The sequence below is a fragment of the Labeo rohita genome, chromosome 6 (genome assembly GCF_022985175.1).
Source record: "Labeo rohita strain BAU-BD-2019 chromosome 6, IGBB_LRoh.1.0, whole genome shotgun sequence".
Classification (NCBI taxonomy): domain Eukaryota; kingdom Metazoa; phylum Chordata; class Actinopteri; order Cypriniformes; family Cyprinidae; genus Labeo; species Labeo rohita.
The window spans coordinates 26,668,975-26,686,003 of record NC_066874.1 but is presented as its reverse complement, the minus strand read 5'-3'; the positions used below and the strand labels follow the sequence as shown (position 1 = coordinate 26,686,003).

Here is a 17,029-nt window from a genome sequence, read left to right as displayed (position 1 = left end):
TAATATGGCCTTGGTGATGAGCATAAGAGACTCCACTAAAAAACATTACACTACTAAGTCTTACTGATTCTCAACTTTTAAACGGCTGTGTGTATATATATATATATATATATATATATATATTTTAGATTTATACAAAATTATAAAATACTGATAAAACTATCAAACAGGGTTTTTTACATTTAATATTATTAGTGTTATGTGGAGGTGGCAGGTTAAATGTAGCAGTAGGTAACAGATAAGACTGTGTACACTGTCAAATCACACATGTGATTTTCTCATTGGCTTGGGATGCTTTTAGCTGAGCTGCCACGACATTTCCGCTACTTACTGCATGTGTGATTGACGTCTTCATTAACCATTCGCTCTCTTCGTCATGACGTTGCCGGCGACTGGCCAATCAGCGTTGAGGATCAGGGAGGGGCTGGTTTGTTGACAGGAAGTGTGTGAGAACTGAAAGCAGGAGGAAAACTGTGGACTTTTGCGCTTCGATAAGTCGCAACGTCGAAGTGAATTATGCCTTTTAAGGCCGACAGCAGGCAAAGATGCAATGGAGGTCAATAGTCGTGGGTCTTCTCGTTTTGAGGGTGCTGCTGAATTGCGCCGTGTGGCTAGTGTTTGGACTGGGACCCAGCTGGGGCTTTGACTTCCCCATTAAATTCACGTTCAACTTGCATAAGATTGAACTTCTGAAGGATGGCGACGGAGCCACCGTCAAAACAAACGCCTGGTCACAGCACATGTACGATAGCAGAGACCCTCAAGCAAAGACCTGCTCCAAGATCAGTGGGAATTCACCAAAGAAATCCTACCTCAGCTTCTTTCAGGAGGGCAGAGATGAATATGATAGAAAGTACAGCTCCTTCCCGGACGCGCTGAAAGTGAAGATGAGGGGAATGGCCCGAGACATGTTTTATTTCGGATATGATAACTACATGAAGTTCGCCTTTCCAGAAGATGAACTCAACCCTATAGCTTGTGAAGGTCGAGGGCCTGACGTTCTTAACCCGTAAGTTACTGACTGACCCATATGACCCTTCAAAACGACCAAATAAAATGTTTTATGAAACAACCTGGTCCTCTTTTGACAGATATAAGCTTAAGTAACAAGTTTCCTTTCCACACACACATATTGTACTGATAAAGATGTGCCTTGTATGGGAATGACATTCCTATGTCTCAAAAATGTGGTTAATCAAGCTTTTTCCTTTAGTCTCTTGATAACAGAAGAGCAGCAGTTCAGTTAAAGTCATATATGCATTTTTCTTTTATCATAAATGTAAGGTTAGTTTTAAGATTGTACAAAACATGCAGTTAATGTCACATTTGCATTTAAGCAGAACAAGTAACAAGTTGCAAGGACTGTGAATATGAAACCTGAAGGCCTGGAGAATGAGAAATGTCTTTTAGATCCAGCACTGTATTTTTTTTTTTTTTTTTTGGGCTTTATTATAACCCATTGTATTTGAATGGTGAACCTAATATACATTTGCCTGTGTGTTTCTCCTAGATCAAATATCAACATCAACGATGTCCTTGGAAACTACTCTTTGACCCTCATCGATGTTCTTGATACGCTGTTGGTAAGTCAGCCTGTTGTACAGATGGCTTAAATTTAACTTTATATAAGAAACTGGTTTTGTTTCATCCTCAGGAGTTACAAACTATTGGATAACACTGATTAACTGAATATGCTGTCTAGTTATGTTATTTTTTTAGGCTTTCATACTGTCTGCTGTTATTTTTTTCTAGGTGCAAGAAAATTCAGCTGAATAGCATTTTCTAAAAATAAAAGTACATTAGGTGTTCAGTTTATAGTCATAAAATCCAGAACAGAATTACCACTTTTAACCCATTTCCTCCTTTGGGTTTTGAAACTCTTGGTTTGTGATTTATGAGAATAGATCTGTGGTTTATGTTACTTGAAAAGACTTTCACATTTTGTTCTACAACATAAATTACACAGTCATGTTCTGAAACGATTAGTAAATGTTTCATGCAAAAGGTTCATTCTTTGTGTTTCACTACAAGAGAAGAGAGCAAGGGAGTAGCGGTTTTCATAAGTGTGTTCTGGTAAACAGCCTTGAATTTATCTGAGCTTACGAATAACTTTCAGTTATCTAGTAAAAAAAAACACACATACACACATGGATATGGCATCACCTGAACAAACTATGCGTGTTGTTCCAAGACTATTAATTACAAGTAATCGCAGGAATTGTTCACTTCTGTGTCACCTCAGCACACCTTACGGAGTAGTCACACATGTACATTAATGCACAGTGTATTTAAAGCGTTGCTCCTCTTTTATGCAGGTTCTTGGAAACGTGACAGAGTTCCATCGAGCTGTTAAACTTGTGATTGACACGGTCTCCTTCGACAAGGACTCCACTGTTCAAGTCTTTGAAGCCAACATTAGGTGCAGTAATTCCCTTTAATAATTAATTCTGAGTCTATTTAGTGGTTTGTAGCATGAGGGTGAACAAATAATGACATAATTGTCATTACTGACAGAACAAACCCTTCATAATGCAATAGTTATGCTGATCTGCCTCTGATCTGCTGTTTCCTTCCTCTAACACTGTGTTCAGAACAGTGTTGTTAACTTGTGTTCCTTTTGTTTCCTTTTTAGAATTCTTGGCAGTTTGATCTCAGCCCATATTCTGTTGACTGATCCACGGCACCCATTTGGGGACATAGCGCTGAAAGACTATGACAATGAGCTGCTGCACTTGGCACATGACCTGGCTGTTCGACTACTACCTGCCTTTGAGAACACTAGCACAGGCATCCCTTATCCCAGGGTCAGGCCTGCTTACATAAATGCTGTTTTAGAGAAATGATGCCTCAGTTTTACTGCATTTGATATTGGTGTCCTGTGTTTTTGTGCAGGTGAATTTAAAGAAAGGTGTCCCTCCTGACAGCATTAATGAGACCTGTACAGCAGGGGCTGGGTCTCTGCTTGTGGAGTTTGGCATTCTGAGCCGTCTGATTGGCGACTCTACATTTGAGTGGGTTGCACGGCGTGCTGTCAAAGCTCTGTGGAACTTGAGAAGCAATGAAACTGGTTTGTTGGGTGAGTAGTTGCCTTTTTTGTTCTTTTGGTCTTTTATTTGTAATCAAATGTCTTTGCCTGACCAGTGATAGTTCTCTTGTCCTTCTTTCAGGAAATGTGGTGAACATTCAGACTGGTCAGTGGGTTGGAAAGCAGAGCGGTGTTGGTGCCGGCATGGACTCGTTCTATGAGTACCTCCTCAAGTCTTACATCTTGTTTGGAGAGAAAGAAGACTACAGGATGTTCACTGCAGCTTACGAGAGCATTCAGAGCCACCTGAGAAGAGGGTGATTATGAACGTGTGCATGTGTGACCACAGCTGCTTGTGGCTGCAGTTTGAACTTCCAAAGGAGTTTGCATGTGGGTGTCTTACCACCTGCAGATAAGTGTGTCATTTGGGATCTGTGGTTAAATGTGACATGGTTTGCATAGTGAATGTACTGCTTGCAAGTTAATTTATTGTGAGCATAATTGGATGTGTAGTTATGAATGTATCATTTTGATTGTTTGAAGTCTGGATTGACATTTTAAGGTTTTGTTCATTTCTGTAACTGCACAGATATGCAGAAGATACAGATGAAGTGAAAAGTTTACATACACCTTGCAGAATCTGCAAAATGTGAATTATTTTATCAAAATAAGAGGGATAATACAAAATGCATGTTCTTTTTTTATTTAGTACTTATCTCAATAAGATATTTTACATAAAAGACGTTTACATATAGTCCACAAGAGAAAATAATAGTTGAACTTATAAAAATGACCCCAGTCAAAAGTTTACACACACTTGCTTCTACTGTGTTGTTACCTGAATGATACACACCTTAAAGTTCCCACAAATTCTTTGGTTTTTCAGCCCTTTTGAACCCTTTCCAACAATGACTGATGCTTCAGATGGAAAAACTTTTTGAATTTGAGGATCAGGGTAAATTTCACTCATTTCGTTTTTTGGGAAACATGTAAGTGTCTTCTGTGGATTCTGAAGAACAGTACTAAATGAAAACATTTGATATTTAGGCAAAATAAGAAAAATGTAGATGCTCTTAATGCATCATTTTTCCTTCTGAAGCATCAGTGAGTGTTTGAACCTGATGTAATACATGCATATGAATCCCTCAGTTGCCCTCAGTGTGAAAAGTTCGAGCTCACAATCTTACAGTCATTGTTGGAAAGGATTCAAATACAGACTCATGAACAACTATCACTGAACAAAAAAAAACAACACAGCTGTGGATCATTCAGGTAACAACACAGTATTAAGAATCAAGTGTATGTAAACCTTTGAACAGGGTCATTTTTATAAATGCAACTATTATTTTCTCTTGTGGACTATATATAACCATCTTCAATGTGAAATATTTTATTCAGGTCAGTACTAAATAAAATATAACATGCATTTTGTATGAACCCACTTATTTTGGTAAAATAATTAACATTTTGCAGATTCTGCAAGGTGTATGTAAACTTTTGACTTCAACTGTATAGCGTGACTCTTTGAACTAATGTAATGTTTGTGTTGGCAAAACTTGGGTCTAAGTGTGCACTTTTGTTTTTTGACTATTTACAGAAGAGAGGCATGTAATGAAGGAGAGGGTGATCCACCACTCTATGTGAATGTAAACATGTTTAATGGACAGATCATAAACACATGGATTGACTCTCTGCAGGCATTCTTCCCTGGACTACAGGTATGAATCCATGTCTCAAGTGACTTTTGCTTCTCTCATTTAGTCTGTCTGTTGTCTTTATATAAGTCATTATATAATCTAATAATGCAATATAGCCTGTTCAAAGTTTGGGATCAGTCCTTTTCTAAGAGAAATGAATACAGCAAAGATGCATTAAATTGATCAAAAATATTCAGCGAGGATTATGAAAGCCCTTTTCCACCACTGAATAAAAAAATAAAAAAAGGTTATTGCAACTTATCTTACAATTCTGACTTTTTTTTTCTCATAATTGAGATATAAACTCGCAATTCTGTGAACATAGTCTTTTTTTCTCCTCAGAACTGGACTTTATAACTTGCAATTGCGAGTTTGTATCTCATAATTCTGAGAAAAAGTCCGAATTGCGAAATACAAAGTCACAATTGCGAGAAAAGACTCTATAAAACTCCATAAAAAAGACTTTATAAGTTGCAATTGTGCATTAATATCTCACAGTTCTGAGGAAAAAAAGTCAGAATTACGAAATATATAACACAGTTCTGAGAAAAAAAAGTCAGAATTGCAAAATATATAACACAATTCTGAAAAAAAAAGTCAGACTTGTGAGATGTAAACTTGAAGTTGCGAGAAAGAAAGTCAGAATCGTGAGATAAAGTCGCAATTACCTTTTTTTAATTTTTATTCAGTGGTGGATGCGTGAAATTAATTTTAAAAAAATCTATCATGAGAAATGAAAAAACATGAGAAAATATTTCAGTATAATTAAAAATGGGCTATTTTAGCCAATATTTGTGTATGCTAGGTAAATTTGTTTATTAGAATGAAACCAAACATTTTTTTTTATTTTATAAATCAGCCCCTGATGAGGTTCGGTTTCTAATTCATCTACATCAGCTGCCTGTACCGTTTACAACAGAGCAATTGTATTAATAATGAACAGGAGCTTTGAGATATAATTTTAATATTATAATATTCAAATCTTAGTCGTATATTGTGTTTCTGATAAGTAAGTACTATACATACATTGCTGCTTTACTCTAGTGCATACTGACATACTTTAGTGCAAGAGTGGACTTTGGATTGTTGAGCTAAAACTAAACCCACTGATAGCCTTTTTTCAGTTCATGTGGGTTCTAACCAGGGACACACTCCTCTGTTTGCTTAGGTTTTGAATGGAGATGTTGAAAATGCCATTTGCCTTCATGCTTTCTACTATGCAATCTGGAAGCGTTTCGGAGCTCTTCCGGAAAGATACAACTGGCAGCTTCAGGCCCCAGATGTACTCTTCTACCCTTTAAGACCAGAACTTGTAGAATCCACATACCTTCTCTATCAGGTACAACCTGGTCATTTATAACCAGATTTTTAGACTTTACAGCATTACAGTATAATTACAGATAAACTTGACTTTCTGCAGGCAACCAAGAATCCTTTTTATCTTCATGTTGGGATGGACATTCTTGAAAGCCTTGAGAAAAATACCAAAGTCAGGTAAGTGGTTAAAAAATGCCAGGAAGTGATTTGATTGGGATGCTGGCATGTTCACAGGACAGATGTTTTGTTTATATGCTCGTCAGGTGTGGTTATGCCACTCTCCATCATGTGGTGGATAAGTCCAAAGAAGATCGCATGGAAAGTTTCTTCCTTAGCGAAACCTGCAAATACCTTTACCTGGTTAGTTGTCTCCTTCTATACGTTCTCACTTTAAGCTTTCCAATTCTTACTTCTTGCATTTCATCTTTCTAGCCATACCTCTATTTGAGAAACTACAAACTTTTAAGTTTAAGCAGTTGCTTTGTCCACACTGAATTGTGTTTTACAAACTTTTACAGCTCTTTGATGAAGACAACCCGCTGCACAAGTCTGAGAGTAAGTACATCTTCACTACAGAAGGCCATGTAGTGCCGATAGATCAGCGCTTCAGGGAGAAAAGTTGGGAAGACCAATTTCCATGTGAAGAGCCTAACAATGAGCCCCCAGCCAACATAAGCAACGTAAGAAATTGATTTAATACACAATATCCGTCCTTCCGTTTATGAATATGAGTAGTATTGGGTTTCTTAATAAATGAAACCAGGTTTACTGTCTTTTATTATAATTTAAGGTGTAGGCGTACGTTTATTCAGTTCGGCTCCTACAGTCAGTATCATGTATTTCAAGTAATTATTTTGTTTATTTGTTTTTTTCCCAACTTTGTTTAGCTTTATTTATTTTTTGGATAATTTAAACACAAAACTGCTAAAACATACACTACCGGTCAAAATTTTTTGAACAGTAAGATTTTTAATGTTTTTTAAAGAAGGCTCTTCTGCTCACCAAGTCTGCATTTATCTGATCCAAAGTACAACACAATTTAAAACAACAGTTTTCTGTTTGAATGTATTTTAAAATGTAATTTATTCCTGTGATTTTAAAGCTGAATTCTAGCATCATTACTTCAGTCACATGATCCTTCAGAAATCATTCTAATATTCAGATTTGCTGCTCAAAAAATTATTATTATTATTATTATTATTGAGTATATATTTTATACAGAAAGTTCAGAAGTACAGCATTTATCTGAAATAGAAATCTTTTAACATTATTGTCTTTATCATCACTTTTGATCAATTTAAAACATCCTTGCTAAATAAAAGTATTAATTTCTATAATTTCTTTCCCAAAAAGAATTATAATGACTTCAAGCTTTTGAATGGTATAGTGTATAATGTTACAAAAGCTTTTTAATGCAGATAAATGCTGATCTTTAGATATTTCTATTCATTACAGAATCCTGAAACATGTACTCAACTGGTTTAAATATTGATAATAATAATACAAAATAGCATATTAGAATGATTTCTAAAGGATAATGTGATACTGAAGACTGGAATAATGATAGTGAAAATTTAGCTTTGATCAAATGAATAAATTGCACTTGAAAACATATTCAAATAGAAAAGAGTTATTTTACATTTTTATTTAAAATGCACAGTGTCACTGCTTTTGCTATATGTTGGATCAAATAAATGCAGGCTTGGTGAGCAGAAGAGAATTCTCTAAAAAACATTACAAATCTTACTGTTCAAAAACTTCTGACTGGTAGTGTATAATTTGCTATGTACTTAAAATGTTTAAAACATGAGAACAGATTTTGAAAGTGGTCACAGAAATAAGAATGACACATTTTCGTTTGTCTAATAGTGTGAAAGGATTCCTGAAGAGCGACGTTATGGCCTTCCGCTAAAGAGCATATACATGAGGCAAATAGACCACATGGTGGGGCTGTCCTGACAACAGTACTGTCCCTGGACATCTCAACACATATAAACCCCCTGGAGGGGTTTAATAACTCTCCAGCCAGAGAACTTTTCACATGTCTCTTTTTGCACATGAAGTGGTCAACAAATTAACCAGTACCAGTTGTGTGTTTTTTTTTTTTTTTTTTTTTTTTGGACATTGTTGTCTTCTGTAAGTCTGTTGTCTTAATTTGGACCAGGTGTTTGGGTTTGGCTACATACTCTGATATAGCCAGCAAAGGCCCACAGCATTAAAAGACACATTCAGGGCAGTTTGGCTCTTCAGAATCCTAAAATCCTTTGCCAAACTGCTTTTGATACTTTGGGCTGATCGATTTGTTTATTGTGCAATCGAGTGTGTTTACACACACTGTTACGCGTTTTCTTCAGTGCCATGTTTAATGAAACTTGATCTAGTATTATAAAGGGCTCTACTGGGTTGAGATGGTATGCATGTTTCAGATTTTCTTCTCAAGGGACAAGCTCTCAAATAAGCTTTGTATTTCAAAAACAGTTGTTTTATACATTTTTCAGGAACACACACACACAACAGATGGGCTTCATTTAATACAAATCAGACTGCATTCTGCAAAAAAAATAATTTTGCAATATGACATATTTTCATACTTTGTGCCTTGGTTTGCAAGGTGTAGAACACTGTGGCCTGTTTTCTTCTTTTGTTTAGTTTTTTGCATGATTCCACATTTCCAGTTGTACCCTTTCTGTTTTTCTGCTGTCAGTGTATTGTCATAAAATTAGAAAGGTTTTGTTATGTAGCATACATGTTTGGTAAGGTTCAAGATCTCCACTCACATGTTGTTTGGACAGAGCTAACCTCATAATTTGGTACATTTTTACACAGCAGGTCGAATAAGTGCTGTAGATTTTCTCTCAATTAGGTCTGTTTTGTATGTCAACAAACATTGACATTTATTGGACCAAATATTACATTTAACAAAAATCATGTGCCTTTAACTAATTTAATTTTTCTTCAGTCCTCAGGATCAGTAGTATGCCATAATGCTGTCACTCAGAGGTGATATGCATGTGCTCTTATTAATGTTGTAAGTAATGTTGTTAACTCTTCTAATGCTTAGATGTTGATGCAAATGTTTCACGAACAAAAGTCTAAAATGAGGGATTCTCAGAATGATCAGTATGCTTATAAGAAAAGAATTAATTTCTTTGATATTACAGATTATAATTTTCTTTGGTGCACATACAGAGGATACTCTGAGTAAATAGGGGTTGATATTTATTTAGATTTGGTTTTATCAGACGCAAGTATTCTAATTAAAGTTGGTTAGATTTATGTTGGTTTGCTTGTTGATTTCTTTGTGATTTAACCTTTAGTCCAAAGAGACAAAAGTGGACTGTACACGGTTAATTTTATCAAATTAAAATGAAAACCTTGACTTCGCAAAACTGTTTGACAGTCTAGCTTGATGAAGCTGCAAAAGACACGAAATACAGTGTTTTTCACATCAGTGAGTGGTACAGTCAGGTCTTGGTATTCTTAAGTAAATGTTCTAGGTTAAACAAATAAAACTTTACAGGTACTGTAGCATCTCTATCTTACAATCAGTCATTACAGAGTACAATGTCAAAGTTATTTTCTGGGATCAGTAAGTTGTAGCTAAACCTCTCAAAATGAATAAACTTGCAAATACTGTTGCCAAGAGGTTTTAATTTGCAGGTTGTGTATGTATATACAGTTGAAGTCAAAAGTTTAAATACACCTTGCAGAATCTGCAAAATGTTAATTATTTTACCAAAATAAGAGAGGTCATACAAAATGCATGTTATTTTTTATTTATAGTCCACAGGAGAATATAATAGATGAATTTATAAAAATAACCCTGTTCAAAAGTTTACATGTGCTTGATTCTTAATACTGTGTTGTTACCTGAATGATCCACGGCTGTGTGTGTTTTTGTTGTTTTTTTAGTGATAGTTGTTCATGAGTCCCTCATTTGTCCTGAACAGTTAAATTGCCCACTGATGCTCCAGAAAGAAACACATATTAAGAGTTGGGGGGTGAAAACTTTTGAACAGAATGAAGATGTGTACATTTTTCTTATTTTGCCTAAATATCATATTATCATGTAATAATATCATATTTTTTCATGTAGTACTGCCCTTCAGAAGCTACAGAAGATATTTACATGTTTCCCAGAAGACAAAATAGGTTGAATTTACCCTGATCTTCATTTTCAAAAGTCTCCCTGGCTCTAAATACAAAATGCATGTGTTTTTTTTTTTTTTATGACCCCTCTTGTTTTGGTAAAATAATTAGCATTTTGCAGATTCTGCAAGGTGTATGTAAACTTTTGATTCTATGTGATGCGTGTGTGTGTGTGTGTGTGTTTTATAAAAATTGATAATAAAAATCTATTTTCATAGAATGTTAAAAAATGTAAATGCTAATAATTTGCAAGAAATATTTGTAAACACTCAACCATCCCAATATGGTTTATGATACTAAGCCTGTTTTCTCTGTTCATTGGTTTGCATTCTTTCAGGACATTTAAAGGACAAACACATCAGATTCAGTCTTTTCTACAGAAGCTTTATTCGTTTAATTTACATTTGCATGATTGTTTATGCTTTTGCAGTCAATTGTGTGATTTTAATCAATATTTGCTGTTGTAATTTTATCTGTGCACTCAAGAATTGTGTTCTTTGTCTCTCAGCTAGCTGCTCCTGAGCTAAACAACTTATTACATGCTATCTTTTCATCAAAGTCATCCATCTTACATAGAGATTCTGATCATGGGACAAAACATGATATAACTCCTCTGTAAATAAAACAAAACTTTGTTTCCCAGTGAAGTCGAAACTTTTCTCAGTCAACTTAAAAGTATGAACTTTACACTATAACTGAAATACTTCATAATGTACTCTTGCAAAACATGCTGAAGTGCATATGCAGGTGTTTCAGAAGGATAGTTATTTGGTTTACAGCTGCGTGTAGTCACAAATCTACAAGATAGATCACTGCAATATACTAATAGAGCCCATACGTGTTGTTACTTATGACTTGCTGCTATGAATATGCAATAGGCTCTGATATTAATTATATGCAGTGTGTTTTAATCAAATGTAGATCCCAACAGGAACAATATAATTTCTTTTTCAAGATTTAATCTGTTCACTTCCCTCATGTGTGTATGTATGTGTGTTCACTGGAGAATTCCTCATTACCCGGGGAGGAAAACAGGCTATAAGGGTCAGTATTAGGTTTTGTTGATTAAGCTGCTGTGTAAGCAAAAAACAGAAAGAAAGACTTTTTAATTATGCACACATGGAAATTGTAGCTTTATTCAACATGCTACAACAACTAAGACTTAATATTTATGGTATTATAATCACCTCTTCCCACAGATGGCTTGTTTAGAAGAGACCGCAGTCTTTGAGATTTTCTTTGATGATAATGTCTGTTACGGCATCAAACACGAACTTGACGTTCTCTGTGTCTGTGGCACAGGTCATGTGGGAGTAGATTTCTTTGACATCTCGTCGCAAGTTCAGATCTAAGAACTGCACCTTGATGTAGTTACCAGCATCCTCAAAGGTGTTCGGGCCTAACAGAGGAATGGTTTTGCATATCAGAAACAGAAGCCCAATTATGACATTAGAAATCCCAACTGAAAATGTGTTGATAATCAAAGTTAAATCATCTATTTTTCTATTTTAATGTTTAAGTCAGTTATTGACATCTGTATGTTAAAAGAACAGTGTTGGGCATGTTACTTTAAAAAAGTAATTAGTTATAGTTACTAGTTACTTCTCACAAATAGTAACTGAGTTTGTAACTGAGTTACATCATTATAAAAGTAACTAATTACCAGGGAAAATAACTATTGTATTATTTAAAAAAAAAAAAAAGTTCAAATGTGTAAAATAACTTGGATGCCCCTAATATTAAATGTGTTAAATGACTTAAGTTTAAATGAAATTAATTACATTTTTTGTTTACTCAACTGAATGTAAAATCTGAATGTACACTTGGCATCAGTCAGTCAAACATTATAATATGACATTATGATAATTTTACATTTAATTTTAGTTATTAGAATTTTAGAATAACCATGTATGACTTGATATTTGTCATATTGACTGAATTTAGGACTGGTGGTGGTCCTTAAGATATTGTTTGTAATTTAGTGTTTCTATAAAAAAGGGGAAAAAACTACTACGAATTCTAGTACTAATAGGCCAACACTATAAAACTCGCTAAGGATTAATGAGCTACTGGGTTCATGAATATTAATGACGTTGTCTGTGTTCGCTTAAACTGATTTGCTGAAATCAAAACAGGGATGATAATATGTGAGCGCCAGCCAATGAGATTGCCGTTTGCGCATTAGTTCCGCCTACTACCGGAGAAACCGTCAGTTCTTAAAAGCTGAAGAATTCCAAAGGAACTCCATTATTTTGACAGGAAAATACAGCAAAGAATATCGATAATGTAGCGTGTCAATTCTGTTTGGTATATAAGTCTCTCGGTCTGTATGTTTCAATATACAGTATGTGACAAAGCGACAGCTTATTGTGTGCCTTCACACTAGAGTTTATGGTTCGTCAAATAAAGGTACGCTGCGCATTCATTCAGATGAACTGAAAAATAAAATTATAATAATTTATAGTAACGCCACATTCGTTTATTCGTTAACCAATTCGTTTTGAGTACTCGTTACTAAAAAAATAACGCAGTTAGTAACGCCGTTTATTTATAACGCCGTTATTCCCATCACTGTTAAAGAATGAAGTATTATATAATGCTGTCTCACCATCATATTCAGGGAAGCACATGCTCAGATGAGCCTTCTTGATCTTCTCCACAAAGACGTCCTTCTTGTTGAGGAAGAGTACAATGGATGTGGTGGCAAAGTAACGGTGGTTACAGATACTGTTGAACAGGTGGAGACTCTCATGCATTCGGTTCTTTGGTTGGAAGGACATGGAAAAACAGGGTTTGTTACTAAAATGCCTGATAGTAGTAATATATAAAACTTCTATTTGGGATTTAATTTGTGGACCACAAATGGCAACCTACCACTTCGTCATCCTCTACCAGCACCATGTCGTATGCGCTCAGAGCAGCGATGAAGATAATACAGGTCACACCTTCAAAGCAATGGATCCACTTCTTCCTCTCTGAGCGCTGACCGCCCACATCAAACATCCTGCAGACCAGGAAAATCAGTTTATTACCATTGGTGTTGATTCAAACTTATTCAATTCTTCTTCGCACTTTGAAAAAACACAGCTGTGGATCATTCAGGTAACAACACAGTATTAAGAATCAAATGTATGTAAACTTTTGAACTGAGTAATTTTTAGAAATTCAACTATTGTTTTCTGTTATCGACTATGTGTAAACATCTTTTATGTTAAATATCTCATTCAGGTCAGTACTAAATAAAAAATAACATGCATTTTGTATGACCCCTCTTATTTTGGTCTAATAATTATCATTTTGCAGATTCTGCAAGGTGTATGTGAACTTTTGACCTCAACTGTAGTTATCGCCCTTGGTGTGAACTGGGCTTTAAACTTGTTTGGATTTTTAAGATGATGATGGTCAGTTGTTGGTTTATTTCATGCCATAGTTATGATTGAGGAGGCTCTTTGTATTTTAGGTGTACCTGAAGTTGAGGTCCTTGAAGGAGAACTGGGTCTCAATGATACCGGTGGTCTTCACTCTTGATCGCAGGACGTCCTGTTCAGTAGGGACATAGCCAGGCTTGACCAGCCTCTCCAGGTCATTCAGATAGCTTGGAGATAGAGTAAGAATCAATACAGTAATTTCCTGTGCTTATTATTTCAAAGATGATTTAATAATGTACATTAAAACCTTGCTAACTGGTATTTCATGCATTAAAAGACTAATTATGAGGCCATACTATCCGGCGGAGTCGTTGAGCTGGTATTCAGAAGCTCTGTCAAAGCACGCCTGAATGCCCGAGTCCTTCCACAACCTCAGGATGATATCAGACAGCTCCTTTGGCATGGTGCCTTCCTCGATGGTGTCTGCTAAGTGCATCAGCTTCCTTGCATCATCCTGGAACAAACAGGTAAAATGTTCTTTCAAATACCTGTACATAATTACATCTATAATTTCTGGAATTACAAGTGTAATTAACACAGTTGGACCTCCCCCTACCAAACAATTAATGTTTCTGACATACACAAACACATAGTAGTAGTACTACGCCTACTATAAAATGGGATTCTATATTTTTAGACAAGGAAGATGGGCAATACCATGGTGCTTTGGTCATATGATTTAACCTGTTCGTTTCTGTTAATGACTAATGGATGCTTGAATGTTTGAGTAGAGCACCTGTGCAGCAGCATCTCCATAGGAAATGTTGAGTGTGGTCATGGCTCTCACAATGGCCAGGATGGACTGCATGGTGTTGCTGTAGATGATGACAATGAACTCCAAACACTCTTCAAGGGAGTAACCATCTTTGTGAATAATTCTGGCATGGGGGAAAAAAACATTAAATTGACCAAACTATTTATCTGAAAGAACACTGAATATGAATTAATAATGAGTATAGGCTTGCATAAACAGATTTATTGTATTATCATACTTTTTTCTTTAGTACTTACTTCATCTGTTTGACAATTGTGCTTTTCCCCGACTCACCAGCACCTGAGGAAGATAGTAATAAATTTAGTTAGCGGTTAATTCTTTAAATCATTTTTATTACATATTCAGTGCTGTTAAAAAGTCTGTTGTTGGTAAGATTTTTAAACAAAGATTCTTATTCTCACCAAAGGCTGTATTTATTTAAAGAAATATACAGTTAAAACAGTGATATTGTGAAATTATTACAATTTGAAATAACTTCTATTTTAAAAATATTGAAATGTAATTTATTCCTGTGATCAAAGCTGAATTTTCAGCATCATTACTCCAGTCTTCAGTGTCACATGATTCTTCAGAAATCATTCTAATATTCTGATTTGCTGCTCAAGAAACATTACTTTTTATTATCACTATTGAAAACAGTATTTTTTGTGGAAACACTGATATGTATTTTTAGGATACTTTGATGAGCTGAAATAACAGAACAGTATTTATTTACTGAAATAGAAATTTTCAGCATTAGACTTTATAAAACAGCTTGAAAATAGACTGTACTCGCAGACTGTTCAAGTTATGTTTGAGGAAATATCATGAGACCAAAGCTATGAGACAAACTCATCAGTAAGATTTTTAATGTTTTTAAAAGAAATCTATTCTGCTCACCAAGCATGCATTTATTTGATCCAAAGTACAGTGAAAACAGTACAATTTTGAAATATTTTTACTATTTAAAATAACTGTTTTCTATTTGAATATATTTTAAAATTTAACTATTCCTTTGATTTCAAAGCTGAATTTTTAGCATCATTATTCCAGTCACATGATCCTTCAGAAGTCATTCTCATATTCTGATTTGAGGCTCAAAAAACTTTTGTTATTATTATTATTACTATTATTATATTGAAAACAGCTGAGTAGAATTTCAGGTTTCTTTGATGAACAGAAAGTTCAGAAGAACAGCATTTATCTGAAATAGAATTTTTTTGTAACATATAAATGTCTTTATCATCAATTCTTATCATCAATTTAAAGCATCCTTGCTAAATAAACGTATTAATTTCTTTAAAAAAATTATACTGACTCAAAGCTTTTGAATGTAATAGTGTATAATGTTACAAAAGCTTTTTATTTCAGATAAATACTGATCTTTGGATCTATTCATCAAAGAATCCTGAAAAAATGTAAATATCCTGAAAATATCCTGAATCCTAAAAAAATTTAAATATTGATGATGATGATGATGACAATAATAATAATAATAATAATAATATTTTGGATCAAATAAATGCAGGCTTGGTGAGCAGAAAATAATTCTTTAAAAAACATTAAAATCTTACTGTTCAAAAACTTTTGACTGGTAGTGAATGTAAAATAAATATATAATTTTTAGCCATTTAAAAATTCATAGATCTACATTGTGCCAGTGAGAAAACCTAAGTAGTAAAACCACTAAGATTTGTCAAAACTGTAGACATTCACACAGTAAGAAAGAAAGATTTATTATTAATTAACTTATTTATTTATGCATCCATGTATGCATATGTGAATTAATTAATACATCCTTCTCCTCTGTGTTTATCTTTTCGAGGATTACATTAAGAGGCTTGAGGCTTATTAATTTTGTCCTAAGCCTTGTCCAAGCTTGATGTCCCATGACCCTGACCCACATCACCTCACGGACAAAACACAGATATGACAGACAGTGCTACAACTTTTGTTACATACGTCTTGCTTGGCATGCAACTTGTTTTTAGACATGCAAATTGTCACTTTTAGGGTCTTTTGTAATAAGATTTAGATACTGAGAAATATCACATTTAGTCTCTAGTTCGACTCCACTTTGGTTTGAATTTCAGTAAGGCATCAATTTCCCTCTTGCATTAGAGCTTTAAATATTTACTTTTCCTTTCATATAACACAAAACAAAATTATATATATATTAAAAAAAAAATAATTCTTTCAGAATCTTTAATGGCCATGACGTGAAGTCATTGCCTGTTTATTATAGAAAGGCTTCACAACAAATCTGCAATACAGCGTCTTCCAAAATCAATCATTTGAGTCCGCTTGTGTGTTGTTACCTAGCAGCAGAAGTTTGACGGTCCTGGCATCTTTGTCGGCGTCCTCTTTCAGTTTCTTCTCTAGCTCCCTGGAGTGTTTCTCCTCGGCGCTCGCCCCGGGCCCCCATACTGACTCTTGATTAGGGAAAAGAAGTCCTTCTGGATGACCACTCGCTTGCCCAGAGGCCTCCAGGTGCTGTCAACTATACAGCTCACACCTCAACTGGATCTCGGTGACCTGATGAATTGTTTGGAGTCTTAGAGGGATTTTGGAGATGTCTCTGACCACCTGGGTTGGTGGGGCCAATGAAGAACAAGGACAGAAGGCATTGAAAGTGTGAAGAGGTCATCAAACCCTCAGA

At 34.9% G+C, this 17,029-nt stretch overlaps 2 protein-coding genes across 3 annotated transcripts; one reads left to right on the top strand and one right to left on the bottom strand.

Annotated features, from left to right (window-relative positions):
- The first annotated feature begins 404 nt into the window (after positions 1-404).
- edem1 (ER degradation enhancer, mannosidase alpha-like 1) lies at positions 405-9,315 on the top strand. The gene is made up of 12 exons (XM_051112005.1): positions 405-1,009; positions 1,511-1,583; positions 2,316-2,419; positions 2,633-2,804; positions 2,893-3,076; positions 3,168-3,342; positions 4,623-4,743; positions 5,891-6,061; positions 6,143-6,216; positions 6,303-6,399; positions 6,558-6,719; positions 7,909-9,315. Exons 1-12 carry the CDS (start codon positions 546-548, stop codon positions 7,996-7,998), a joined length of 1,887 nt encoding a protein of 628 aa, XP_050967962.1. The 5' UTR covers positions 405-545; the 3' UTR covers positions 7,999-9,315.
- Positions 9,316-10,551: 1,236 nt separating this feature from the next.
- gnat1 (guanine nucleotide binding protein (G protein), alpha transducing activity polypeptide 1) lies at positions 10,552-16,933 on the bottom strand. 2 transcript variants are annotated; one of them, XM_051112006.1, is made up of 9 exons: positions 16,689-16,933; positions 14,628-14,670; positions 14,353-14,494; positions 13,913-14,070; positions 13,655-13,783; positions 13,063-13,192; positions 12,797-12,950; positions 11,376-11,587; positions 10,552-11,261 (listed from the first exon to the last, which is right to left on the bottom strand). In XM_051112006.1, exons 2-8 carry the CDS (start codon positions 14,630-14,632, stop codon positions 11,397-11,399), a joined length of 909 nt encoding a protein of 302 aa, XP_050967963.1. In that variant the 5' UTR covers positions 14,633-14,670; positions 16,689-16,933; the 3' UTR covers positions 10,552-11,261; positions 11,376-11,396. The 2 variants fall into 2 exon arrangements, with proteins under 2 accessions (XP_050967963.1, XP_050967964.1); XM_051112007.1 differs by having other exon boundaries at positions 10,552-11,258.
- Between the last annotated feature and the right edge of the window lie 96 nt (positions 16,934-17,029).

Bases quoted from the DNA above. Each gene is read 5' to 3' on its own strand.
- edem1 (XM_051112005.1), top strand. From the start codon at position 546: ATGCAATGGAGGTCAATAGTCGTGGGTCTTCTCGTTTTGAGGGTGCTG. The intron at 1,010-1,510 runs GTAAGTTACTGA...TGTTTCTCCTAG, and splicing joins GGGCCTGACGTTCTTAACCC to ATCAAATATCAACATCAACG. The intron at 6,062-6,142 runs GTACAACCTGGT...GACTTTCTGCAG, and splicing joins CCACATACCTTCTCTATCAG to GCAACCAAGAATCCTTTTTA.
- gnat1 (XM_051112006.1), bottom strand. The intron at 14,071-14,352 runs GTGCTCTACTCA...TGTTTGTTCCAG, and splicing joins ATGGAGATGCTGCTGCACAG to GATGATGCAAGGAAGCTGAT. The intron at 11,588-12,796 runs GTGAGACAGCAT...TTCCTCTGTTAG, and splicing joins GTGCTTCCCTGAATATGATG to GCCCGAACACCTTTGAGGAT.